This window comes from Pseudorca crassidens, chromosome 2 (genome assembly GCF_039906515.1).
Source record: "Pseudorca crassidens isolate mPseCra1 chromosome 2, mPseCra1.hap1, whole genome shotgun sequence".
NCBI classification, from domain to species: Eukaryota; Metazoa; Chordata; class Mammalia; order Artiodactyla; family Delphinidae; genus Pseudorca; species Pseudorca crassidens.
Window position 1 is genome coordinate 112,358,995 of NC_090297.1, and position 26,642 is coordinate 112,385,636.

General features: G+C 38.8%; 2 protein-coding genes and 2 non-coding genes across 7 annotated transcripts; all 4 read right to left on the reverse strand.

Moving 5' to 3' along the window:
• Nucleotides 1-213: 213 nt before the first annotated feature.
• On the reverse strand, nt 214-9,107 carry RIT1 (Ras like without CAAX 1). 2 transcript variants are annotated; one of them, XM_067728133.1, is made up of 6 exons: nt 8,120-9,107; nt 7,460-7,604; nt 7,232-7,288; nt 4,465-4,538; nt 4,051-4,242; nt 214-2,912 (listed from the first exon to the last, which is right to left on the reverse strand). In XM_067728133.1, the coding sequence occupies exons 1-6, from the start codon at nt 8,270-8,272 to the stop codon at nt 2,682-2,684; spliced, it is 852 nt and encodes a 283-aa protein (XP_067584234.1). In that variant the 5' UTR covers nt 8,273-9,107; the 3' UTR covers nt 214-2,681. The 2 variants fall into 2 exon arrangements, with proteins under 2 accessions (XP_067584234.1, XP_067584235.1); XM_067728134.1 differs by having other exon boundaries at nt 8,079-8,227.
• A 136-nt stretch (nt 9,108-9,243) lies between these two features.
• Nucleotides 9,244-25,556, reverse strand: KHDC4 (KH domain containing 4, pre-mRNA splicing factor). Of its 3 annotated transcripts, none has more exons than XM_067728128.1 (14): nt 25,415-25,555; nt 24,717-24,933; nt 21,773-21,901; nt 21,339-21,418; nt 19,756-19,808; nt 19,341-19,504; nt 18,360-18,571; nt 17,731-17,791; nt 16,190-16,247; nt 15,695-15,948; nt 13,789-13,950; nt 12,763-12,875; nt 11,427-11,518; nt 9,244-10,499 (listed from the first exon to the last, which is right to left on the reverse strand). In XM_067728128.1, the coding sequence occupies exons 1-14, from the start codon at nt 25,450-25,452 to the stop codon at nt 10,300-10,302; spliced, it is 1,833 nt and encodes a 610-aa protein (XP_067584229.1). In that variant the 5' UTR covers nt 25,453-25,555; the 3' UTR covers nt 9,244-10,299. The 3 variants fall into 3 exon arrangements, 2 of the variants coding, with proteins under 2 accessions (XP_067584229.1, XP_067584230.1); XR_010941141.1 differs by having other exon boundaries at nt 10,442-10,499; nt 12,763-12,847; nt 25,415-25,556; XM_067728129.1 differs by having other exon boundaries at nt 10,357-11,518; nt 12,763-12,847; nt 25,415-25,556.
• On the reverse strand, nt 14,830-14,963 carry LOC137220348 (small nucleolar RNA SNORA42/SNORA80 family). The gene has a single exon (XR_010941650.1). It is a non-coding gene; the product is annotated as a small nucleolar RNA SNORA42/SNORA80 family (small nucleolar RNA).
• On the reverse strand, nt 18,928-19,057 carry LOC137220353 (small Cajal body-specific RNA 4). Its single transcript, XR_010941654.1, has one exon. It is a non-coding gene; the product is annotated as a small Cajal body-specific RNA 4 (non-coding RNA).
• Nucleotides 25,557-26,642: the final 1,086 nt, after the last annotated feature.

Consider the following 26,642-nt stretch of genomic DNA (forward strand, 5'->3'; position numbering starts at 1 on the left):
TGAGGTAATCTCTGGACAAAGGAGCATTCCGTGGCACGCTCCCGAGCACCTGACACAGGTGTTCTGTATACGGTGGGCACTCAAATTTTTTTGAATCAATATTTTCCAGCATATAAAATCTCAAGTTATTAAGTTTTTCTTAAAATGACCCTTGTGTAACGATTCCAGACATTTCTACCCATACACAGGTAAGTAAAGGAAAGGCCCAGTAAGTTGTTTAAAAGTTTTGTATTGTGTCATACAAACTGTCATCATATACAAGTGCATAAGTGAAAAACTTTTCTCTCCCCTCTCCTCCCCATACATTACAGTAGACCAGGTCTTGCTAATATATCACGAAGTTAAAACATATATCTCTTTTGGAATTCTAAACAGTTAATTCTAGACACCAGCTTCCAAATTTTGTAACTTGCCAATCTGGTATGGACATGAACAGTTCCAGTGCTTTTCAACTTGTCCCTGAATTTTTCTCTCCTCAAAGTTCCAGGCAGTTAATTGATTTTAATGCCCTCAAATTAGATAAAGCTGACTATTTAGAGCTTATAAATTATTTACACTATACAATCACTAAGAATAGAGCTATGACTTACACATATTATACCCCTCAAACTATTTAGCACCATGAATAGAATTCTCAATACTACCTGATGGGCTAAGTAATCCAATGATCAAATATATGATAGTGATAGTCTTAAAAACACCCATTTGTTATTTTTCTTATATACATTACAAACTCCCTCCTGTCTTATAGATATAATTACATAGCTGTCAACATCTTGCTTGATGCTAATAACAATTCCCTAGGTTATTAGTAATGAGAAGCTAAGGCATTAAACCTAACAGGCTCTAAGCTAGTTTAAATGTGGTGAAATACTGTTAAAATAGAATTGCACTGTACTTCTTTTCTAACTTCACACTTCCAAAGTGCTACGGTTCCTGTAAGATTTTTGTCCTGCATAGATTCAAATTCTGCATCTTTCAGTTTTGGATGGCTTGAGTACCATAAACCATGATTTATTTGGTAGCAAAAACATTTCAGGAGTTTCAAAAGGGATCACTACTCAGCTAAAGAAGTTACAACCATCACTTTCCTTTAAACCTAGAACACATACCATTGATTGGAAGAAAAAATACAACAACCCTGTCCTGACTGTAATAAAAACGGAAAACAGTGAATTGAGCTGTGCACTTTTTAAGAGATGCTACACAGTCATGTTCTTAAAGTGGTCACAAACACTGCTTCAGTGACATTTAATGTTCAACATATGCTACATTACTCTTAGCACTTTTGATTGTGCTTAATCTCCACACATAACAAGTTCAGGTATCAAAATAATCCTGATTCTAAAAGAAAGACCTCACCACCAATATTTAAAGCTGATTCTTCCCAAGAAGACAGGATAGTTTCTCACCTATGCAGTTATCAAAGTGGTACTGTCTTAGGCTAAGCTTTGTCAAGGCTCAGGCAAAACCCTGAGGTGAACTTAGCAAGGTCCTTGTAAAGAAATCTTCAATGAGAAACTCAACATACGGGAATTTTAAAGCTTCAGACTGGCTCATTACACAGAAATGCCACAGGCTTTCTTAGAACACTGAGTCTAGTGATTGTCTATGTCAAGGAGGCACATATACAATTTTACTAACTCCTGATGTCTTTTCAGTATGGAAAATGCAGTCAGTCTGACGAAGGGCCTAAAAAACATTCTGCCAGGCCTAGCTCTTCTAGAGAGCACAGGGAAGCTAAGGGAAAGCACTAGGAAGCAATTAATGTAAATGTATTTGTGTGTGCATCTCTGGGGAAAAAATAAACCTGTACAAGGCAATGGCTGTCCCAACCAAGGATTTAGATTAAACAACAGTTTAGTAACCCAGTAATGGTTCCCAAAATGTTTACCTGTGAAGGTAAAGAAGGGCAAAACCCTGAAAGGAAGAGTAAAATAACCTTGTAGGAGAAAGCTTCATTACATCTTATATGTTTCTCTTTGCTCTCATCCATCCCAGTGCATTTGGGTCAAATGTGTACTTGTTAGAAAAGACAGGCTCCTCTGAGGAGCACTGTTCTGATCCTAACTTTTTCTAGCCAAGCTCTTGTTTTTGCAACATACAGCCTGATTTCCCCAATATCATCACTCCATAATCTGCAACAGGAGTCAGTTCCACAGCTATTTGCTGAACTTTAGCACCAATCTCTTTAGAACTGATTTCCCCATGATTTTTGTTCTGTCTCCAGGAAGCACAGCATGAACAGAAAAGACTGAAGTCCTTACCTGGGACAGTCCCAGGAAATTGCAGTTGAAAGAGAATGCAGAATAGTGCATGGCAAAAAATTCCTCTTGTGAGCTTGGGCAAACACGTATGGTATTCGTATTCCCCGGGGTATAAAAAATTTACATTAATTAATATCAGCAACAGAACCCAAAACATTGGTAAATCGAATTCTAATGTGACAATTTAAAAGTAGACAGTGCTCCACTGGGTTAATAAAATCAGAATTAGCTAAGAAACAATATTTTAAATACCACATCATTGAAAACTCCTAGTGGGCATGTCCCCTTCATCAGTTATTTTTAAAATAACAGTCATAACAGGAGAAAGAACAAGCACCATGCTCACTAATGCAGGTTACTGGACTGCTCTGATTAAGGACTGCAGTTCACAGATAAACATTTCACATCTTCCCTTCAAGTTACTGAATCTTTCTTCTTCCGGAACGGTGATTTTAGCCTCTTCCATACACTGTTTTTGGGTTTAGATTTTTTCTCCATGGCCAGCACTGCCTCCTTTTCTTTCCTACGTATCTCCCGTACAAGGGCATGGAATACATCATCAATGTAGTAGCGGTATGCGGCAGATGTCTCAAAAAAGGGGCAGCTGAATTCTCGGGCCAAAGCCAATCCTTCTTCCTTGGTGACCTTTAAAAATGTAAACATGAGAAAATTTATAGTGGTAACAGCAGAAAATAATCACAACTGCCCCAAAAAGTGAAGGGGTTACCTTAACAGGAAGAGAGTACCTCAACTCTGGAAAGGTCCAAGCAGAGCAAAGTGATATTTGTAATGCTGGGAGGCTGGATTACATGATTTCTAATTCCTTCTGCTTTCAAATTATGTGATTCTATTTCTAGTCTATTTTAAAGATAACTTTTTGGAACAGGGAATAGTTATAGATATCAAATATACAATCTTAATTTTCTTCATACTTTTCATTTCAAGAATGTAAATCACAAGGCAAAGAGAGGTATACTTAAACTACAATACTGAAAACCATAAGGAACCTGAAATCAATATATCCAATGACGGATATTCCATAATTTCTCCTACTTTTGGACATTTAGACTTATTCTAATTTTTTGCTACCATAAAAAGCATGGCAATGAACAATTCATATATAAATCCCTGAATAGATTAATTCAAACAGGAATTAACTGAGAAGCATTATGAATTTAACTACTGTCAAACTACTTCTAAAAATTTGTACCATTCGTTGCTTTCACTGGTAGTGATAAACGTGCCCCTTTCACCACTCCTTCAACTCTATAACAAACAGCAAAATTTGAAACATTGTTGCTAACTTGAAGGGTATCATTTATTCTAAAATCCTCTACAATTTCTCTTATTCTCCCTTTCCATGGCTCATAATTCTCACCATCAGGAAGTATACCTTGAAGCCTAAGTTTCTCTTTTTGCAACATAAAGAGATTTACTTCTGAGGTTTTAGAAAATGAAAATCCCATGATCCTTCACTTAATGTGTATTCTATTTGTCATCTGATTATTATCCTGTGGGATTTGTCCGTAAACTGATTCCTAAAATCCAGATTTTACCCAAAATAAGAGCACATTAGTAGATACAGGGAAGTTTTCCAGGCTAGGGAGAAGCTAACTTAAAATTTTCTTTTTAAGGCAAAGAAATTTATAAACAGAGAACACAAATGACTAATCCCACAAGACTACACATAGAATTTTCTACTCTATCCTCACCTGTCTTAGCTGCTTTAGGTCAGAGTTGTTTCCCACAAGACTACACATAGAATTTTCTACTCTATCCTCACCTGTCTTAGCTGCTTTAGGTCAGACTTGTTTCCCACAAGAACCACAGGGGTATCATCAGTACGTCGAACTCGATAAATAAGCTGTTTAAACTCCCGAACTTCATGGAAACTTCGACGATCGGTGATAGAGTAACAGATGATAAACCCTTCTCCTGCCCTCATATACTGATCCCGCATGGCTGTAAACTCTGCCTAGAGGGAAACAAGGATTATTAGTGTATTGATGCAACCTGGAACTATATACACTTTAGCTATTTATTTCAGATTAAAGAGAGATGTTGGTTACCTGCTATCCTGAGTCAGAGTGCATGAAAAATTAAAAGAGATGAACTAATGATCTTCTCTGCATAAGTCTTCCCCTCCCCTTTAGTAGCACAAAAAGGCCTTTACTCATAGCATTTTGGGATTTAATACCTGTCCAGCTGTATCCAAAATGTCCAGATTGGCAGGCTCATCATCAATACGGATCCGGATTTTATAAGCATCTTCTACAGAAGGGAAGAAAGGTGGTACTATTAACCCATAAATGCAGGAATATGTAACCTTATTTTGAAATTCATCTTATGGAGAAGTAGATTACACATTTAAGTGCCCAAATGTTCTCAGGAAGCTCCTAATTCCATTGAGACATGTAAATTGGGTCTTCAACTAATTTCTTTTTTCCCACATAAACCATGACATAAGTTTATTCATAGCTTAAGCTTATTAGACTTCACCTACAATTCTAAAAGAGTTGAGAGATTGTCTTTTGGAAAAATGTTAGGCCAGAAAAGTAACTTTACCATTTACTAAATAGTTATTAGACGCCAAGCATTATACTAAGTGATTTACATATGTTAGCTCATTCAACAGTGACAATAATTCAGTGAGGTAGGTATTATTACCTCCATTTTACAGGTAAAGAAAATTAAACTCTAAAACATTAAATGTATTCCCCATGTTACAAAGTTCATTAATGACATAGCCAGAACTGAATCCAAGGGCTGCTTGACTCAAAAGCTTTATGTACTTAACCATATGCTATAGTTCTCCTCATTTTTAACACTATAGGAAAAGCAAAAACCAGAGTTTACTATTTTCTAAAGAATCCATATTGTCATAATTTCTCCTTTATGAGAGCACATTTCTTTATGTATTCTTATGGTAACCTTGGAAAATACAGCAAAGTAAAAAAGAAGAGAAAAACCTCACTCAGTATTTCCACCATTCAAACAACTGCTGCTTACATCCTTATGTATTTCCTTCAAACATTTTTTCTTGAACCCCTGCTTCTGACTCTTCCTCAAAAATGAAGAGCCTACTAAATCAATGATTCTCAAACTACAGGTCACGCATGATCCGTTAGAATTTGCAAATTGTGGATGAATTTAATGGGTTGGGACCAGCATGAAAGTAAACAAGCAGAAATCTAAAATGAAAGAGGAAATACATGAGTGCACCAAACTTAGTGAGGTAAATATAGTTTCATGATATTTTAATTACATATACATGTGTGCAAACATATACTTATATGTGTACTGGTTACAATATAAAGTTGTTCTTAGAGTTAGCAGCCAAAGTCTGAAACAAAATTGCACTAAACTGTAAACTCAATGACAGCAGACCCCATATCTTTTTGCTTACTACTGTACCCCCAGGGCCTAACACAGTGCTTGGCACATAACAGGAACTCAAGAGATGAAAGTATTTGTTGTTGAAATCAGATAATATTGTCAGAAGAGCAGATGACTGGGGGAAAAAAAAAATCAACTGATTAAAAAAAGTAACTTTTCAGGGGACAAGGATATGGGTTTTACTTTATTATTTTTTTTAATTTTATTAAAAATTTTTTTTTTATTTTGGCCACCCCATGCAGCTTGTGGGATCTTAGTTTCCTGACCAGGGATTGAACCCAGGCCCCTGGCAGTGAGAGCACTGAGTCCTAACCACTGGACCACCAGGGAATTCCCAGGTTTTACTTTGAAGAAAGGAAAAGATATTTCTTTTTTTTTTTTTTTGGCCGCACTGCATGGCATGCGGGATCTTAGTTCCCTGACCAGAGATTGAACCCGTGCCCCCTGCAGTGGAAGCACAGAGTCTTAACCACTGGCCACCAAGGAAGTCCCAGGAAAAGATATTTCTGGAGTTCTAAGTAAATTATCCTAGGCCTTACATTAATTTTATTCCCAGAATTCCCACCATAGTGTGAATTCCTGAACAATGTTCTAAATTTAATATAGTACATGAAAAAATAAGAACTGTTTCTATTTTCCCCAAGCCACAGAAGCATCTACTATATAAAATGACCACATCCAAAGATGGGTTAGCACAGAACACTCATTGGCTCTGTGGAAAAAAGAGCAGCAGAGGACTGACCCAATGGAAATCCTTCCTAGAGACCCAAGATCACGACAAAGTGTCACATCCTGAAAATACAAGTAATATGGCAGGTATTCTGTCCCCTCCTCTATCCCCATCACCATTTTTCTTTTATCCTGGGATATAACTCCTAAAAAATCAAACCTGCCTCCTTATGGTTCAGGAATGATAGTAACGTTCTTGTTCTTGGTGTTTACATAGAACAGGAGTTAAAAAAAAAGGCAAAACAAAATTACTTTTTATTCTCTAACACTGTTTTACTAACAATAGAGCATTAAGGATTATAAAAGACACGAAGAAAGACCTTGCTATGTAATGAACTTGAGGTATAAGGAAGTAAATTAAAGGCTTCTAGTGGAACAAGTCCAGGCTCTGCATGTCTGGGTTGTAAGAGTTCAGCAGGCTGGCTCTACTTGTTTTTCTGCTTCCTTCTGTGGAAGTTCAAACCAGCTGACTCATAGTTACAGAGTCAGTCTCAAGTCAGACCCTTAGAAAAAATAATAGCAAAAGGCTTCGTTAAGTGGCTTTTAAATTTTTCCCTTAACCTGGCAATACAATATACCAACCATAAAAATATAACAAAGAAAGTGTCCCACTAATGCTCAATAAAAGACAGACTAAGATGGCTGATATACATATACAGTTAAGCTAGGGAAAAAAAATCCATTTGCTTACCAACTGCTATGATATCCTTATTAAATAAATCTGAATTAGACACCAAAAAAGGCTCAAAATATAAATGGTTGAAAATTGTTTGAAAAAATTGACACCAAGACACTTTTATGGGGTTTATTTGGAAAACCGAAGTGATAATCTGACTTACCAATGGTGGGATCATGATCTTCTGGAAACCGGTGGCTGATGAACTGCATGGTCATGGCTTTAAAACAAGAAAGGAAAGTTAAAATCCACACAAAGGTCACCCACAGAAAGAACTGTAAGTATCAATATTGCATGATAGTCCGTCTCCCAGTTGGTTTGGGTGGAGGGCATTTATTCTAAGAATTTTTCATTCTAATTTCTTTTAAAATGGAAGAAAAACATCACCTACCGCTTTTCCCTACACCGCCAGCACCCAGCATCACTAGTTTGTATTCCCGTGACAGCCCTGCAGGGCTGCTACAGCTACCAACTGGGCGAGTTCCAGAATCCATTGTCCTCTTGGAGAATCCTGGGCTGCCCCGAGGAAAAGACACCTGGAAATAAAGAAGAAAATATTTAAACGAGGATTCAGACACCATGACGACAGTCCTAGAGCCAGTGCCCTACCTTCCCATACTCTGACCTATTACTCCTGCTCCCTTTCTGGCTGCCCTAAGAAACCCTACATCCTCATCTTCCCTCCGGGACAGCTCACTCCTATGAAACATCACAGGTTTTCCGAATTATTACACTTTCCAGAAAGAATAAAGAGACAAAGAAATTTTGAATTTCTTTTCAAACTGGAGCACCGGCACAGCATGAAGGAGCCCAGTGAGAAAGATGAGGTTTGGGGACCAAAGGAACACCGCCCCTTAAGCCGCAGGGGTCCTCTCACACCAGCGGTACCCGGAGGTTCCGCCCCCTCCCCATTCCCCTCGACAGCTCCCCTCCCCCAGCTGCATCTCCGGCCCGCCATCAGGCCCCCCGCCCTTCCCTTTCACGAGCCAACCCACTCCTGCTGCTCGTACCCGTCGGGACTTGAAGACGTCGGCCGGATTTGGTCACTCACCTCGCCCTCCTCACTCGCGGCTAGGATCGGCACTGACCTGTGACCCCTCCCGCAGCCGGGAAAGATGGCGCCACCAGCGCCCGCGTCTGGGGGGGAGGGGCGGAGCTGCCCCGTGACGCCTGCAACTGGCCCCGCCCCCCCGGGGAGGGCCATCTCCCCGGCAGGTCCTCAAACCCCGTTCCGCGACTCACCGCCAAGGGCCTTGGGAGAGTAGCATATTCAGGACGTGCCCACAAAGGCGTTAAAACAATTATTAACACAAAAGTCAAATAAGTATGTGATAAGCGACACACAAGGGGCCTCTAGAATAACAACTTACCCAGTACCGCTGAAGATTAAAAAAAAAAAAATTTGGCCAAATGAATGTGGAAACAGGAAACGGGAACCCACCAAATCCTCCCCCAAAACAGGACCAAGATCAAGTTTAAGGCTTAACAGCAGAAAAACCAAATTTCCCCAAAGGGACAAGGACAATGACTTGGGCTCTTAAAAACAGAATCAGGTCTCAAAGATAAAGTTCTAGTTAGACTAATCAGATTTCTGCACATATTTTAAACAAATGTAAACGAAAGATATTTAAAAATTAGGGTGTTTTTGGTTTTGTTTTTAACAAATGTATTGATACTACCCTCCGGCAGGAAATGATAATTCAAGAGTTTTCAGGGGTCCTTAAATTAAATACAGCAATAAATGAAGGCACTATCAACTATATTCACCTCTAGGTAGCACACATAAATACCAGAAGGAACTTCACACAGGGAAGTTTTTCTGTTGCAACTTCTGCTCACCCTTCTTCCTTTTTAAGCATGTTTTCCCAAGAATAACTTGTATTTCCTTTAAAAATATTTCCTTCACTCAGTCCCTTTACAAACCATGTTCAATAAAGGGGGGGCTAGGATATCAAAGTGGAAAACATCCATCACAAAAATCCTTTACATTTTCATTTTGACTTTCAAGGGTTTACTTTGGAAAGTCATAAAACTCTTGGAACTACATGCAAACTTTTGGGTCCACGTATGTATTTTTCTGATGGGGTTATGATATCATTATGCTATGCGTAAAAAAGTTTATGAATTTTAGCATATGGATGGGTTGTAGAAGAAAGAACAGAGAAACCACAAGCAGAATATTTATACATTTATTTATAATGAAATTATGGTCTAAATATTTACAACATATAGGAAACCAGAGGATACGTTTATACAAAGCCAGCCTGCAAAGTATTCAAATGTGCAAAAATGACAGTTCGGTATCTCAAACTACTCCTGGTTCAGCAGACTAGCTCCTTCACTTTCACACATCAATATTTGATACAAAAAAGTTCTTTTGGCAAAACCTGTAATGCCAAGAAAAAGGACAAGTTGCAATTTCAGTCACTAAGTCCACCATTCTATTGCAAGCAGTCAAATCTCTCTATTTTAGCTGCAACCAGTTCTGAGAGAGACAGACCACTGGGTTTCATTTCTGTGATGAGTTCTGACCAGCTTTTGATCAAGTAGTTGCCTCTGACCCAGCTGAAGACAATGAGCTTAGACGGGCAATAAAAACAGCAACGGCTATCTGAGACAAGAATGCCTGAAGGTGCCAGCTTTGGATCATCCCAAAGGAAAAAAAAACCTTCACTATCCCAGGATCCAGCTATATCCAACAGTTTTAAATTAGTAAAACCACATTTTCCAAAACAAAGAATCCAAAAATGAAACAGGGATGAGGAGGTTCTTAGATTTAAGTACTGAAAGGATGGATGGTCTTAAAATCATTTCCCCACTAATAAATAGTAAGGCTTTGTATGTAACCAGTTATTATCAAAATTCACAAAACAGTAGTAAAATACAAATAAAACTTGCTTTACGTCAGAATAGGGGCTATTCATTTGGAAAAGGCTGGACCAGGTAAAGGGTATACTGGAATGACCCTGTTGAACAAGCACATTTCACCAACTGTTAAAAAGCTTCTGAGACAAATTTGTGATTCTAAGTAAATTTTAACAGATGCTATGCCACGGCAGAAATAAGGATGTTTTAAAAAGAATGCAACCCCTTTAAGAAAGGGGACATTCATCTCTGACTTCTGCAAAGGTCCAAGATGGTTCCCAGTACAGGCCCCAGAGTCTTGTTAAATCAAATGCATGCATTATTGCTAAAGAGTCACCAAGGCTCAAAACTCTGCTCCACTGTTGCCTATGGAGCCATCCAGAATGGCATCTGTTGTTTAGCTCGTGGTTGTGATGAAGGGTACTGATATCCCAAACTCCAGCCCTGTGGAAAACTACTTGCATTTTTATGACCTCCGTGTTCCTCCTCTTCGTCAGATGAATCTGCAGCATAAGCCACCAAGCCAAATCCCTTCTCTGTAGTTTTCATCTTCTTGACTGGATAATCTAGAAGAGAGAAAAACAACCCCAACCCCATTCCCCGCCAAGAAAAAAAAAAAAAAAAGATAATACCATAAATTCGTTAATTAAAAAAAAGATGTTAATTGTAAGTGGTTAATTGGACACCATTTTGAGGTCACAGGGTCAACGGTCACCCAAAAACGTTGAAGATCACACGAAAAACAGCACCAGCATCAGCAAATGTGAATCCACCAGAACCATGTAAGAAAGCAGAGAAAGAAAAAAGAAACACACACACACACACACAAAAAAAAAAAAAAAAAAAAGAAAAAAGAAAAAAAAAGGAAAGTTAGCAAGTGAGTCTCTGGAGGCTGATATTTCACCTTTTAAAGAGTTAAAAGAAAAGAAGAAAAGAAAAAAAATGTATTTTCTTCTGTTCATTTTTATTATGACTACAGGCAAAGAACAAAAATAATCCCATTTATGGACCTCTCCAGGATTTAGAGTTCTGGGATACTAAGAAGCAACATTTTTAAAAACAGCCACTGGCTGACCATTCCCAACCAATAAATAGAGTTATAAGGGGAGATGTGGCTCAGCTCCCAACACAAAGAAAAATCTTTAAGTCTGTATCAGATTATCTCCAGGTATTCAAAACAACAAAGGCAACAAAATTTTGAAATGACCTACCAATCATTACTTTTTCCTAGGGTTTTAATGTCACTGATGCTATGTATAAAATATAAGTCGACTGACTCTTTTCTAGACACACGTCGGTTGAAAATAAAAGGCTGTGTAACTATATGCTGTCCTTATAAATAAAAAAAAAAAGTATTCTCATTAGCCAGTAGATTACAGAGGTTGGATTAAACATCTGAATGAGTCACACCTGAATGAACATCAGGTTAGAAAACCAATAGTTTAAGACCAGTCTTAGCCATTCCCTTGCTCCCCCAGCTACACCTTACTCACCATGACTCCCTGTTAAAGTCCCAGACCCATTCCTTTCATCAGATTCTGTTTTTATTCCAGTCACTGGAAAGGCTGGTGGAGGCATCAACTGCCTGTTAAAAGAAAAAGTTAAATAATTTTTCAGACAAATTCAAACAATTTCAACATCTCCAGTAGATAAGAAGTAGAATAACAATATAGTCTGCAGGTAATCTTTCAAGTTCAGTTTAACTATTAACTTCAACCCTTTCCACCTGACTCCCCTACTCTTCAAGCTGTTATCAAGTTGTAAGATTAGGAAATTCCCTGGCAGTCCAGTGGTTAGGACTCCACACTTCCACTGCCAGGGGCCCGGGTTCCATCCCTAGTCAGGGAACTAAGATCCCGCAAGCCGAGCAGTGCGGCCAAAAAAAAAAAAAGTAAGATTGTAAGGATATAATAGAATGAATTATATGAATGAAATAGATACAACAGAGAACTATATTTAATATTATGTAATAACCTATAAGGAAAAAGAATCTGAAAAAAAAAATAGGTATGTAGGTATACACAACTGAATCACTTTGCTGTACACCTGAAAATTAACACAACATTGTAAATCAACTACACTTCAAAAAAAACAAAAAAGTCAAAATAAAGAAGAAAAAAAAAAAGAGATCTTTCCAATGCAAATTATCTCTGTCATGACCTGAAAGTAATTGTGTTAACTGTTTGATTTGTATGGATATGCCTTTGTATACTTTCAATTACATGTAAAACATGGTCTGTCCATTAAGGGAATTTGCCGGTCACGTTACATATTTCTAGGCAGTTTATAAAATGATGCACCAAGAATTAAAGTATGATATTCTCACTTAAGAAATGAAAAAAAATAGATATAACAGAATGAATGAATAAGACAGAATGAACTGTTGTGATAAGTCAGCTCCATCTTATGAAGGCTAACATAATATAGGAAAGGAGAATTCAAGCACTGGATGGCAGGCTGGACTCCCATCCAAGCACCTGCATCAGTGATATTCTATGATTCTAAGTAGCAAAAACGGTGTAACACTTCTTTTACTGTCTGTCCTTAGGAAAGTGTCTAAGACTCAGACAATAAAAGTAAAGGAAGATAGGTGAATAATCAAATACTGAATTATTCAAGGCTGAGTATAACTGCTTCTAAGACTGTGTAAGGGATATCATATTTTCCATTACTGCATCAATTACAACAAACAGGAGCCTGTTTGATCCAAATGATTTCATTCCAGTTTCAGAACATGGAAGCTCATAGCAACAATCATTATGCACATTAATAGTACAAAAAAATGACATCTGAACGTATTCATATATAATTATGTTACAACCAACCTACCTGTCCCTCTCTCGCTCTTTGCCTGAGGAACTTGCCGGCTTCGATCCTGCACCTTCAATCTCATTCTGACCGGAGAAGCCTGTACCTAAATTAGTCATATGAATGGGTCCATGCTATGAGCAGAAAAATACAGTGGCATTAGCAAATCTACAACTGCTGTATTGACTTTAGCTCCTTAATGTAACTGTCAAGTGCTTCATCTTTCTGATAAATTGCAGTAAGCTGCACTACATAGTTCTTTGGCATTTGGAGTGTAACTATAGTTTGAGTAGAGACTGTTATTTTTCTCTGTAGGACTTGGTTAGGGATGTTGTGACTCACTATGCTATGTCTGTGTTTTCAACTACCTATGACTTAACTGGTTTGTATAAATCTAGTTATAAACTACAAAAATGCTCCAAAGTTTGTTTCAAAGAATGCTTCAAGGATTCTGGCAAAAAGGTGCTTCTCCTGATAAAACAAAATTGCACCGAAATTATATATTTTAATAATCTTAAAAAAACTCATTAGTGAATGACTACGTACATGCACAGAATCACTGCATTTCTGGCTATCTTTTTTTAGGGGTGTAGGAATTGGAGAAAGACATCATCCTCTTTTTTAGGAGGGAAAAAGAGAACACTAAGTTGAAAGCCAAGGTTTTAAATACAAACCATATACTGGTAGAATAACAGTTCTTCCCTACACATTTCACTACAAGCTATCAGAGGCTTTCAAGAGTCTGCTGTATAAAGAGGAAGTGCAGAATTCTACAGAACTTCCAGATGCTAGTCATAGGAGACTTCTCTCTAGGCGGAGAGCTTTGTACTCTCTTATCACACTGACCCCAAAGACAAAACCCACCCAAAGGGAATCACTCTTGCTTTAAATTAATCCCCAAGGATAAATACCTAATCTAAATGGATTCCAGAAAGCAGAAATCCCAGTACTGGGAGGACAGTGGATACAGATGTGAATTTATCTTTCTTTAAAGGGAGAATACAGTAAGATAAGATGAGGAAAGTAAGACAGGATATTTTATTTAACCTGGTATCCAAGAAGTCCAGATTCTCGTTCATCTGGTAGCTCCTCTGTGAATCGCCTCTTCTGTGCCTGAGGTTGACTTGGGAGTGGGGGCGGGGGCGGGGGGCCAGCAGGCAAGGCAGTTTTGACAGGAGCAGCAGGAATAAAAGGCCCACTCATCGGACTCTGGGACCAAAACAAACCAAGGAGGAAAAAAGTGTGAGAATGTCCAACTAACAAGTAACTAAAGGATGATTAAAATATACTTTAATGATCAGTATGTTTCATATGAATCCTTCATCTTCTGGTCCTAAGTTTCCTTCATGTATAATGTGGTAACAGTATCACCTAGTCTTCCTACCTTCATGGTAGGAAAACGTGAAATTGACAAACTCAATAGCGCTTTGAACTCTCAGGAAAAACCTGATGCACATTTTGGCCATTAGGAGCAAACATGATCATTAACAAACAATAGATACTCCAGCCACTTACTTAGTTCAGAAGTTCTCAAACAAGAACATTCTCTTATTTAAAGCCCTTTAATCAATGTGATTAGCTCTTTCTGGATCATAAATGCTGCTAATGCTTGTGGCAAAGGCAACTTCATCTATCACTTCCATGGGTAAGCTGTTATGTCAAGATCAAGTCTAATGTTTTAAGAGGTTGTTCCCAAAAGGAAAAAATAGATATATTAGAGAAAATAAGCACTTCTAAAATGAAAACTCTCATCAGTAACAGCTAATATTTATCGACTGCTTACTTAACCCTTGCAACTCTTTGAGATATGATCATTATGTCCATTTTGCATATAAGGAAAACCAAAGCCTGGATAGACTAAGTTCTATCCCAAGATCACATAGCTCAAAAATGGGGAAGCATCACGGACCCTGCAAGTCTATCTCTAAACCCCAACTCTCACCCACTTTGTCATACTGCTTCCTAATTACAAAAGGATGTGGCTCAAAGCTGCAGAACTATAGCTATGCCTAAATATAAAAGTCATAAAATAATTATGACTAGGGGACCACAAACAGAAGTGAGTTCAGAAGCCCATTTTTGGTTTCACACTGTACAACCCCCTTCAGTGCTCACAGCCCACTGGTAAGGAGGCTGGGCAATGGTTCGAGGCTGCAATTTACTCTGGCATGGGTACACTATGAGAGGCCCACAGAGGACCCGCCATAAATCCATTACCATGCTTCCATTAGTCTCTCCCCTGCCTTTAAGAAGGACTGTACATAATTTAGATGAGCTGGCTACTGACTTTTTTCCTAAAATTCTAGTTTCTTACCTAGCTTCAGAAATATATACCAGCATTTATAATCCTTGAGTTTGGAAAGTACATTATCTCTTGGCCTAGGAATACTTGTATATGGTATAATATTTCTTCTAAGATTAGTAAATCAGTTCCAATCATTTAGATGAGTGCAGTACGCCAGCCTTTCTCCATGAGAACTTTCCTAACACTGCAAGGCCAGGGACAGGCAAACTATGGTTCTGGCCTACCTATTTTTGTAAATCAAGTTTTACTGGAACCCAGCCATGCTCATTCATTTGGTATTGTCTGCGGCAGCTTTTGCACTACAGCAACAAGAGTGCAGTAGTTATGACAGAGACTGTATGGCCCACAAAGCCTAAAATATTTACCATCCAGCCCTTCATAGAAAGCTTGGCATCTCTTGCTCTAAAGTTGTATTTGGTGGCAAGAGTTATGAAACTGACTGCAAACTTTAGGATGAATACACACATGTACACACTACTCCAAAGTATTCAGGTAGTTTGGTGGTAGGAACACAGGAAAAAGACAATAGGTAAAAAAAATACGTCACATTCCATATTACTTCTAAATAATACCACCAGCTTTTCACCCGTTCCCTGCCCCAATTTTTCCTAATTCAATGGTCTAATGTATCATATCCTGGCATCCTACCTGTCCAGTGCTAGCTGGAGGCTGCACTTGTGTTATCGGGTATTGTGTTGGCACAGGTGGAACTCCAGTAGGTAATGCTGGCAAGACTCCAGGTGCCAAAGAAACAGCTGGTGGCACTATGCTTGGTACTCCGTAGGGAGGTTGAACTGGCTGCTGAGGAGGGGGAACAACAGGGTAACCAGACTGATAGCCATTGGATGGATAATATGGTGGCTGAGGAGGGACACTACTTATAGCAGAGGGTTGTGTATAGCCTGAGGGGGAAGAAAAAAAGTGTTTAATCAGCTGCAGCAGAATGAGACATTTTCGCTGAATATTAAACTTAATCTCTAGGGAAGAAAACTACTGAGGCACAAATGGCTTTCCAAATTACCCTAAGTTAAAGGGAACATTATTAGTGCCCTGGCACAGTTAATCTAGCCTCAAGTATCATATTTTATACATCAATATCACTAGCAAAATATTTTTTAGTTGAACACTTCAAGACATACACACCTGGTAAAGGTACAGCAGTATTAATCTGATTCACAAATCTAGAGTATTCAGCATGAACCTGAAAGTGAAGGGAAAACAAATCAATACGGAACAGACCCAATTCACTGAGTATGTATAAGGATATATAATTCTAAGATCAAAGCAATTAGGAATTAAAACATTTCCACTGTTTCAATCAAATTTAGACTTGTTTAATCTAAATTTTAATAAGGCACACCTATAAATTATTAGGCCAGGTTTTGGGAACCAGGGGCATGGACATCAGGAGCATCCTGACTCCCCCCCTCCCACAAACTGACCCAATTCTGGGGTACAAAATCATTCAGAGAGCCACAGAAATTAAGCAGTCAGGAAATTTCTAAGTTGTCTGTATAACTGTAGAGAAGTCGTTCATTCTTTTATTTACTGGGTAATTTGCCCTCAAGGAGCTCATGGTTTAATGAAGGTTTAGTACTTCCCCTGTCCAGTTCTTTATTATAAGCATCTAAGTCCAACTTCAAGTGGCAACAAAGAAAAAGAAGGGGAATGGTCAAGGAAGTTATATGGTACAAGGGTGGTAAATCAGGTTACCCCACAAAAGCAAAGAAAACAATAGCTTCTTCCCAAAAAGCTTAACACCAAATAACACAAGGTTGAACATATTCAGCCACCAAACCTGATTTCCTTTAGGTGCTATAAAAACAGCCCTGTGGTTTAACTTCTGGTTATTTGATTATAGAATAAAAAGAATGGATAATTAAACCAATTATCCCAAAGGCATTGCTAATTGGTTTTAAATTATTATAGCTCCACCCTTAATTTAGCTAAAGCTACTATTAAATTTGGAATGTGCATCATAAACAACTTGACCGGGATTAATAGTAGTATTTAAATAACTGACAACAATGAGATTTTATGACTCTATATACTAGAAATTTCATACTGAAATAGCTCCTGAAGAAGAAATGCAAGCCAACTGTGACCCTGGCTAGGGGAGTTTGACTTCTTTATAGAGAATATTAGTTGCCAGAATAATGTAGACGTTTGGATAGTGTTGTTCCCAACCACCACCAAATTCTTGTCTGCCCAGAACCTTGGAATATGACCTCAATTGGAAACAAGGTTTTGCAGATGGAGATCATTAAGATGCAGTCACACTGGATTAGGGTGGGCCCTAAAACCAATGACGGTTATCCTTACAAGAAGAGATAGACACAGAGATACAGGGAAGAAGGCCAGGTGAAGATGGAGGCAGAGTTATGCTGACACAAGGCTAAGAATGCCAAGGACTGCAGGTAATCATAAGAGGCTAGCAGAGAGGAATGGGATGGATTCTCCCTCAGAGCATTCGGAAGGAACCATCCTGCCCACACCTTGATTTTGGACTTCTGGCTTCCTGAACCACGAGAGAATAAACGTCTGTTGTTTTAAGTCACCCAGTTTGTGGTAATTTGATATGGCAGGCCTAAGAAACTAATACAGGTAGAAAAATAGCTAAGACACACAGTCCAAAATGGCAGTAGATCTCCTAGATGAGTTTCAGACAGATAAATACAACTCACTGTTTGCAAGAGATTCTCACAGAGCTTCTTGGCAGCAGCCAGGCCTTCTGGTTTGGGATGACTGCAAAGACATAAGAACCAAGAAATTTGAAGGGGAGAAAAAGAAAAGATACAGAATTCTGCTTCTACTTTGTATGCTCTTTTATAAATGTAATATATTCAATATAGCACAAATCTAAGTTTCTGAAAATCACGAAATAGGAACACAAAAATTAAGTCATTTAAGCCCTTCAAGATATACCTAATATCGTTACCCAAATGTTATTGGTCTCCTTCTCTGAGTTATGGTACTTCTTGATACAAAGAAAAGATATTTGAAGGTCATTAAAATTACTATAAGATGTATTAATACTCTCATAGGTTTAAATGAAAGTTATTTTAGGCTTATCACAGCTCATTTTATGATCACAGACCCTTATAAAACCCAAGGATTTGAATATTAAAAAAACCAATTCCACCTCTTAATTCAGTTTTTATTAACTAATTACAAAGTGATTACTGCTATATTTACTTAAGTTTCTTATGTTATTACTTATTAAGCCCATTTTCTCTTGCTCCTTTTGAATCATTCCTGCCTGTACTGATCAGCTGACAAGTATCCAAATATCTTCAGCCCCATCCATCCATACCTGATGTAAATGTACATAGGTTCAAAAGCTTCTCGGCCAGATGCTGGCTCAATGCAGCCTGAACCTTTCCCTCGCAGGAAGACTTTGGCACCCGTTTCAATCTGAATGTGCTGCAAATAGGAGCAGCCTGGACCTTCCACTTTCTCCTTGACGTTAAAAGTGGGCACAGCATGTTCTAGACCCACGAATAATTTATCTTGAACATAATGCATCTGTAGAAGAATAGAATACCTCAAATTAAACAGAGAATACATAATTAAAACCTAATCTTGAAAATTATTATGCAAAATACTTTAATCCTCCAGATACTTTCAATCACTTCCAGGATAAACACCCCCCTATAATTTCTACCATGAGCCTAAAAAATAAACCCTATCAAGTAGCTTAATTTAAATGCAAACTACATATTCCACGGATATTCCTACAACATTAACACCTTACTCTGTTCAGTGAAATCTATTTAAGAGATGAAAACGCAAGATTCAATACTGAGTAAGCATACCGATTTACCCCAACTGATGTAAGTTAACAAGAAACAGCAAAGACAGTCTACTGTAAAACTGGACTAAAATGTTGGGTAGTACAGTCAGCCCTGGGATGTTCTCCAATAAGGGCTGCTCTCTCCAACCCTTTTTTTCTAGGAGGATTGTATCAGCAGAGTCTTGCTTCATCAGACTCAGCCTTCTTAGTCCTCCAGTTGCCATCAAGTTTACAAATTTAAATCAAACCACTAACTTCAAAATGTACAGCGTGTGTACTCTTTGATCTATCAATCCCTTTTCTAGAATGTGTCAGTATAAAGAGATGTGTGTTCAGAAGTTCACTACCCCTCAGAAACCTAAATGGTCCATTAATAGGATATCAACGGTGGTAACTTTCAGATTGGAATTTCAGGTTTTTCTTCATACTTTCTGTAGTATTTGGCATGTATCATTTTTACAGAAATGATAACGCTGTTAATGATCTCTCCACAAAACATACCCCTGACTGGAAGGGAGGCTTCTGGCTAACAGCTGGAGACAGCTGTGCAATGGGCGCTGGCTGGTGATAGACAGTGACTGTTGCACCGTTAAAAGTTGGACTTGTCCCTGTTGCAGCTTTGACCACCCCATTGGTAATAATTTCTTTGATTCGGTTTACAGCTCCTAGGGAAAAACACAGATAGTAAGATACTATACTAAAGAAATGAACGAACTGACTAGTATCCAATGGTAAACCCAGGCCAATGCTCAACTACACATGTTTTAATCCGTTTTATAGATTCCCCAAGCACATTCATGACTAGTTCATAAAGAAGAGTTAGAACAGCCATCAGGAACAAATAGTTTGCCAACTTATTACATATAATACTTTGCCCTTAACAAAAAACAGTAGGTGAGCCAAAAACATTACTTACTGTCCACTAATTCCCGTGTCTGGCCCTGAACATGAAGATATAATGGACGATCCCTATAAAGAGAAATATAAAATGATGATCCCAAACTGGTCACAAACAAAGGAGCCAAATGGGTCACCAAATCTAATTTGTAATGTTTCACAAAGTTTCCAAGTAAGTAAAAGAGACTATATACACGAAAATGGCTGTTGCTAGTTAATTTCTAAGAACATGGTTTTACAGCTGGGGAATGAATAAACTTTGTTGGTTGCTTAAAGTTAATGGGCCCACACAGGGATCAAATATGCTCTTATGGGCTCATGAACATTAGCCTCCAGTCAACTGGATAACCCAATGTTTGAGAAGACAATTCTTTTTTGTTGGCTGTCTAATAAGTTACAGACAAACGCGCTCTTGGCTATCCAAACTAATGAGACAAGAGTGATGGTGGCATATAGATACATTTCTTTAAAAGCTCGCACCCGGGACTTCCCTGATGGCACAGTGGTTAAGAATATGCCTGCCAATGCAGGGGACATAGGTTCGAGCCCTGGTCCAGGAAGATCTCACATGCCACAGAGCAACTAAGCCCATGCACCACTGAGCCTGTGTTCTAGAGCCCGCGAGCCACAACTACTGAGCCCGCGTGCCACAACTACTGAGGCCTGTGCGCCTAGAGCCCGTGCTCCGCAACAAAAGAAGCCACCACAATGAGAAGCCCATGCACCACAATGAAGAGTAGCCCCCCGCTCACCGCAACTAGAGAAAGCCCATGCGCAGCAACAAAGACCCAACACAGCCAATCAATCAATCAATTTATAAAATAAATAAATAAAATTAAAATAAAGGCCCACACCCAACTGAGAAGACTCTTTAGATTCTAAACATAAAGTGGCTTAGATTCAGATTGTGATTATAATAACGAAGAAAGTGATCACTAACCATAGAGTTAATAAAAAGCAGTAGGTAAAATATAACCGTGTTTAAAGACAAAAAAGTTCAAAACAGCAACCCTCCATATGCAAAGTTAAAATATAGTCTTGTTTGGGGTGGGGAGCAAATTTTGCCTCCTAATTATATTTAGTTTAAACCAATGTGAAAAATGTTGCACTGCCTGAATACCTGCCCTCAAAAACTGAATAATGGAAGTAACGAAACTAAACTGAGATGAAACCTTTACATGGATAACCTACAACGTATAGTCATCATAGAGGCAATAAGGAATTTGATAAAAGGATTTTTCTAAAAGGGAGATTATGGCAAAGTAGGAACCCATTTGTTGGGGGAAATATTTCCATAGGGAAAAAGTTTAGAAACGTATACATTAAACGTTAACAATTATTATCTTCTTTTACACTTTACTGTAACTTATTTCCTCCAATAAAACCATTAATTGTGAAGTAAAAAACCAAAGAGCAAGAGGAAAGAAAATAGCTGCTAACACTTAACATCTGTTTGAGATGTCCCAAATTTTGCTATAAAGCATGTGTGTGTGTACAGCTACTAACCAAACATATACACATATTCCCTACGAATGAAAAATATGAAGCTAATGTGAGTCCTATGTCCAACCTTTCCCCAAAGTACAGGATATGCATACACACCCTGGTCCTACTTTGGCCTTCTCCTCAGTTGTCATGAACCTCCCTCGAGTTGACACTGCAGCCCCACTAAGTCGGCTGATCTAAAAAGGAAACATTCTATTAAAAAGATGATGTGGCAACTGAGTTCAATGACAGGTAGCAGGATAGATTTTCCCCATTAATTCACTCCACCAATAGGCAGGAATAAGTTCTCTCCTATTATCTGAAACTTTGATTCCATTGTTTTGTACTCAAACTAACTCAAGGAATTCACCCATATCTGTTTCCTTAACTTCACTAAGAAGTTCTTCCACAGTTAAACCCAATCCTGACTTCGCAGACGACGACCCAAATCCACTAATAAAAATCTGACTCCTGTTTGTGTTTAAAGGCCTTGTTTTCCCGAAACTACATCCACCCACCACCTTCCCCAAAGAGGCCCGACATCTCCACACCTCATCTTGAGTCTGTCCTCGGGTCAGCAAGTTCCTACACGTGAGAGGCACATCATTGATCTCCACTTCAGCCACCACCAGGTCATCCTTGCTTTTATTACTAGTTAGGCCTTTGCCAGGGGCTTGAAGCTACAAAAAGAGAAATTAGATTAAAAAGTTTATATGATGAAATAAATATCTCTTTGTTGTCCAATTTGAAACTACCCTTGCCCAAGTGCCATCACCTCCTTACTGTTCCCTTGCCTGCCTGCAAACACATCTGGAAATACTCCTTGGTCATTCTTCATAAATGAAATAAAAAGCAAACAAAACCTCACAAAAATAACATCAAGTACAGTCAATTTACTTGAAGGCCATCATCAGATTTCTCTGTAACCTTGGCCGTGTGTGCATTTTTATGACCATGTAATTACAGAAACGTTATGGAATAGAAGCTGCAATCTCCAAAAGGAAAATTAAAGGGCCAAGTTATGATGCTTTATTGCTCAGTTAGATAGCTACACGTGTAGTAAAATATAGGGTAGGGTAGAGTCCATGCACAACATGAGTCCAACAACTCATACACCTCATTTGTATAATGGGAAGTTGCCTTTGTGCCAACGGTAGAGTCACAACACAACAAATTCAACTAATTCCATCCTTACAGTGACCTCAAATTGTATCTAATTCACATCCCTTTACTCTCTATTAAGGAAGAACAGAAGAGAATGAATGAAAAGCCGAGTAAGATCCTAAAACCTGATCTGTTTTCTCTCACTTTAAACTACAGACAAATCCACAATATTGTAAGTCAACTATGCTTCAATAAAAAATAATAAAATGGAAAAAAAAATGCTGTACAGCAGAAATTAGCACAACATTGTAAATCAACTATACTTCAATTAAAAAAAAAAGAAAAAGAAACTACAGGGAATCCCCTGGTGGTCCAGTGATTAGGACTCCGTGCTCTCACTGGTGAGGGCCCGGGTTCAATCCCTGGTTGGGGAACTAAGATCCCACAAGCTGTGCAGCACAGCCAAAAAAATAATAATAAAATAAACTATAGGCAACTCCAGATAGCTGGATCTGAGTGTTATCTGAAAAAATTTTAACCTCAAGATGGCCCTCCCCAACCTTTAGTTACCCTGGACAGCACAAGGAAGGTAAAATACAGATTATTTATTTGTTCATTAGGTACATTTTCTAAATGTGGAGGCAAACTAAACAAACTCAACAATATCTCTTTTCATTTGTTTAGCCCCTTTCAGAATGCATTTACACATCTTATCTCACTGAATCCTTATGGCCACCTTTAAAGGTACATATCAGTGTTGTCCAACAGAACTTTCTGTTTTCTACTTGCCAGTCTGATATGGGCGCCACTACCCACATGTCTATCGAGCACTTGAAATGTGGCTAACGTGACCAAGGAACTAAATCTTAAAATTTACAACCAGTAACTGGGGATTCTGGGTTTCAAACCTAGGAATTCTGATTCTAAATCCAATATTTATGCACCATGCTACCTCCTGTTGAGTTCAATTACCATTTTAGAGATTACTTTTTAGAGAAAAAGTGAGTATAAATGATTAACATCTGTATTAAGAATTTTAACATTCAAGTATCCATTCTGTCAGTGTGCTTTTAGTATTTCCTTCTAGACCTTAGAAAGAGAAAACTGACTCACACGATCTTTTCAAACCATAAAAATACAATGAATAACAAACTTCCAATTCACTAAAAGTTTTCACCAAATCCGCAGAACTTGAACATTAAAGCATCCAGACAGGTGCCTACTGATAAACGATGTTGATGTTATCTACTGATAAACTGGAAGGCCGACGAATTGCATTTTCTTTCTTTTTTTCCCCCAGCTTTACTGAGGTACAACTGACAAAAATATACGTTTAAAGTGTACAACTTTATGTCTTGATATATGTATACAATGTGAAATAATCACCACAAACATACTAATTAACATATCCATCACTTCACATGAATTGCATTTTCAAACACAGAACTCATCTCTTCCCAGGTACCATGGAAGGCAATTTTAATTTAAGCCAAAATAATTTTTTTCAAAGTATAACTACAGTGGAATGGGCTGTCTTGGAACACACTTAATTCTCCAACTCCAGAGGCTTTCAAACAAAAGCTAAACACCCAACTGTCCAAGGTGACTCTGAAGTCAGACATCTGTGCCTACCATTTACAGATCTAGGACAGTTACTTTCTATTCATGAGCCTAATTTTCCTTATCTATAAAGTGGTGACGATACTGCATTCCATAAAATTGTTGTAAGGATTTTTTAAGCGCAAAGCATGCATTCTAGCAATACAAATGGAACTGTACTATTTATCCTGCAGGAAGATTCTTGCATTCTATGGCAAGGTAAATTAAAGGCTTCAAAGTTCAGATCCATTCTAGTTGTAAGATTCTAATAATAACAGGGATTTTATAAAATGACCAAATAATTTCCTCAATTTGTACGAAAACAGCAAAACAACCCGTATATAAATTACTCGTTTTTAGTTTATGTTTAACGGCGCTTTAGTTAGGCAGTTAGGCAGTCATTAGAAATTTGAATCTACAGCTTCTAATTAGACGTGACATTTTAAAGCTCACATGATTTACCTGAATTTCTCTTTTGACTTCAGGGAAAATGTGCATGTTATCAAAAAACATATCACATCATTGCTTTAGATGAATATACAGAACTTAAGCTGAACTACGTGAACATAGACAAAACAAGCTTTTTGGTCCATAAATGTAATCAGCCCAATCAAAACTGTCTCCTAAAAACAAATAACAAGATATCATCAAATATGTTCCAAAACTAAGTACTCTTTAAATTACTGTATCGCTGTTTTCCCCTTCCATAAATGCAAATTATTGAGAATTACAAGATTACAAAATAACCCCCATTAAAATTGCAATTAGCAGAATCCCCTCAACTTCAAATACCTTCTCAGCAGCATTCTGAGTTGGTTTCAGCTTTCCTTTGGCCATAAGCATGGCATTGATCTTGGCAGCCACAGCAGCAGCAGCATCCAAGGCTCCAGAGGGAGCAGCGGTGGAGCCCCCAGGGCTTCCCCCACCGCTGGTAACCTCCCCACCTGGGGTCGCTGGTGGCAGAAAGAGAAGGGGGGCTGGAGCTGGTTGGTCCCATTTGCTGCGGCGCCTACGGAAGTAAAAGGAAAATACTGGGCTCCACCAAAGCTTTCATTTATATTTTTCTCCCCTTACTACGCCTTAGCATCCCATTTTCCCCCTATCATGTTCCCTCTGCAACTTCGAATCTCCTGTAGGAGCTGAAATTACCATCTCTCCTTAAATAGAAAACTATTACAACATTTTCCCAGGGTCTCCTTCCTTTCTATTCCGTCGCCTCCATGAGAAGATTCCACTCTGTCCTATACGCCCTCGTTTTCGCCTTCCCCTTGTCTAGTCCTTTCCGAAGTCCGTGCTTTCCTCCTCTCTCTGATCCCCGCTGGCCTTTTTCAGGGGCTCCGGGCCTGCTCACCACCCTTCTCAAGAGTCCGGCCCTCCAATATGTACACTTCCCAACTAAGCGCCCCTCCACCCATACGCTGCTTCCCATGATCCCTCCGCCTCTCCTACGCCCCATGCTCGCTGCGATGCCCTCTCCCGCGGAGCTTTACCCGCCGGCTCCAGGATGTGTCGCGCTCCCCGCGGACATGGCGACCGGCTCTGATCAACCACCCGCCAACTACTCCGCTACCACCTTCCCGTCACTTCCGCCCCAACGCCCTTACGCAAAACCTCTTCCGGTCGTGAGGAAAAGCGGTTCCGGTGTAAACGTCTATTCCGATTGGACTCTCGTTGATTTCGAGGCGCCTGGCGTTCTGTGAGACAGGGTGTGACCTTCCGGCTTGCGCCTTGCCCTTGCAAAAGATGGCTGCTAAATCTGGTATTTAGGAGGAACTGGGACAAGGAGAATCCATCTTTGTTGTGGGCAAGTTGGTAGCCTAGAAGACAATACGCATGAGTCAGAGAATTAAACAGGTTTTCCTGTTTAATTTTCAGTCATGTTCGTGTGGAGTCCCAGCCTCTTGCTTGGGAGAACGCTTTCCCACGAGTTTTTCGAACTTCACGTTTCAGTTAGCTGTTTAGGAAAAAGGAAACGATTCGTCCCAAAGGTCATTCGAAGAATTTCTTTTTTTTTTTTCATTTCTATGCGCCTAGCGCTGTTTTAAGAGCAGGGCACATAAAGACGAGCAAGCCGCGGTCTTGCCTTTCTGGCAGTTACAATGTGGCGGGGTAGCCCTGCGGGTAAATACATGGAATAGGGTTGTAAAATAAGCAGAGGCGGAGAAGATATAGTGCTCAACTTGGAGCTTATACGCAGGTATTTGAAAGAAACGGAAGTTAAACGTGCGGGTGAGGGCTGGAGAAATGATCCAGCGTAGGTTATGAAACACCGTTTTCCGGCTTTCTCCCTACTTAACGGTTGAACTGTCCGAGATTGGGGCGGGATCCGGAATGCCCTTGGATGCAATCTGAGTTGATTCTGAAAGCCAGAAATTTCCAACATGCAGGGTATCTTGGAGCAGCAAGGAGTCTCTACTGAGTAAATAAAATACAATGCTATTTTTCAAATAAGTACATTCTGATAGGATTAACAGAATACAAATTCATTTAAAAGCCAAGTTTATAGTGTTTTCCCTTCAGCATTTTATAAATAAATGTCCCTTCCATACAAACGCCACCTTTATCTTATATGAAATTATATATATAATATTTCTGAATTCTTTTCTATTGCATGAGTCTACTTTTTCCTTTGCTGTAATGCTTTTTTTTTTTTTTTTTTTTTTTTTTTTTTGCGGTACGCGGGCCTCTCACTGTTGTGGCCTCTCCCGTTGCGCAGCA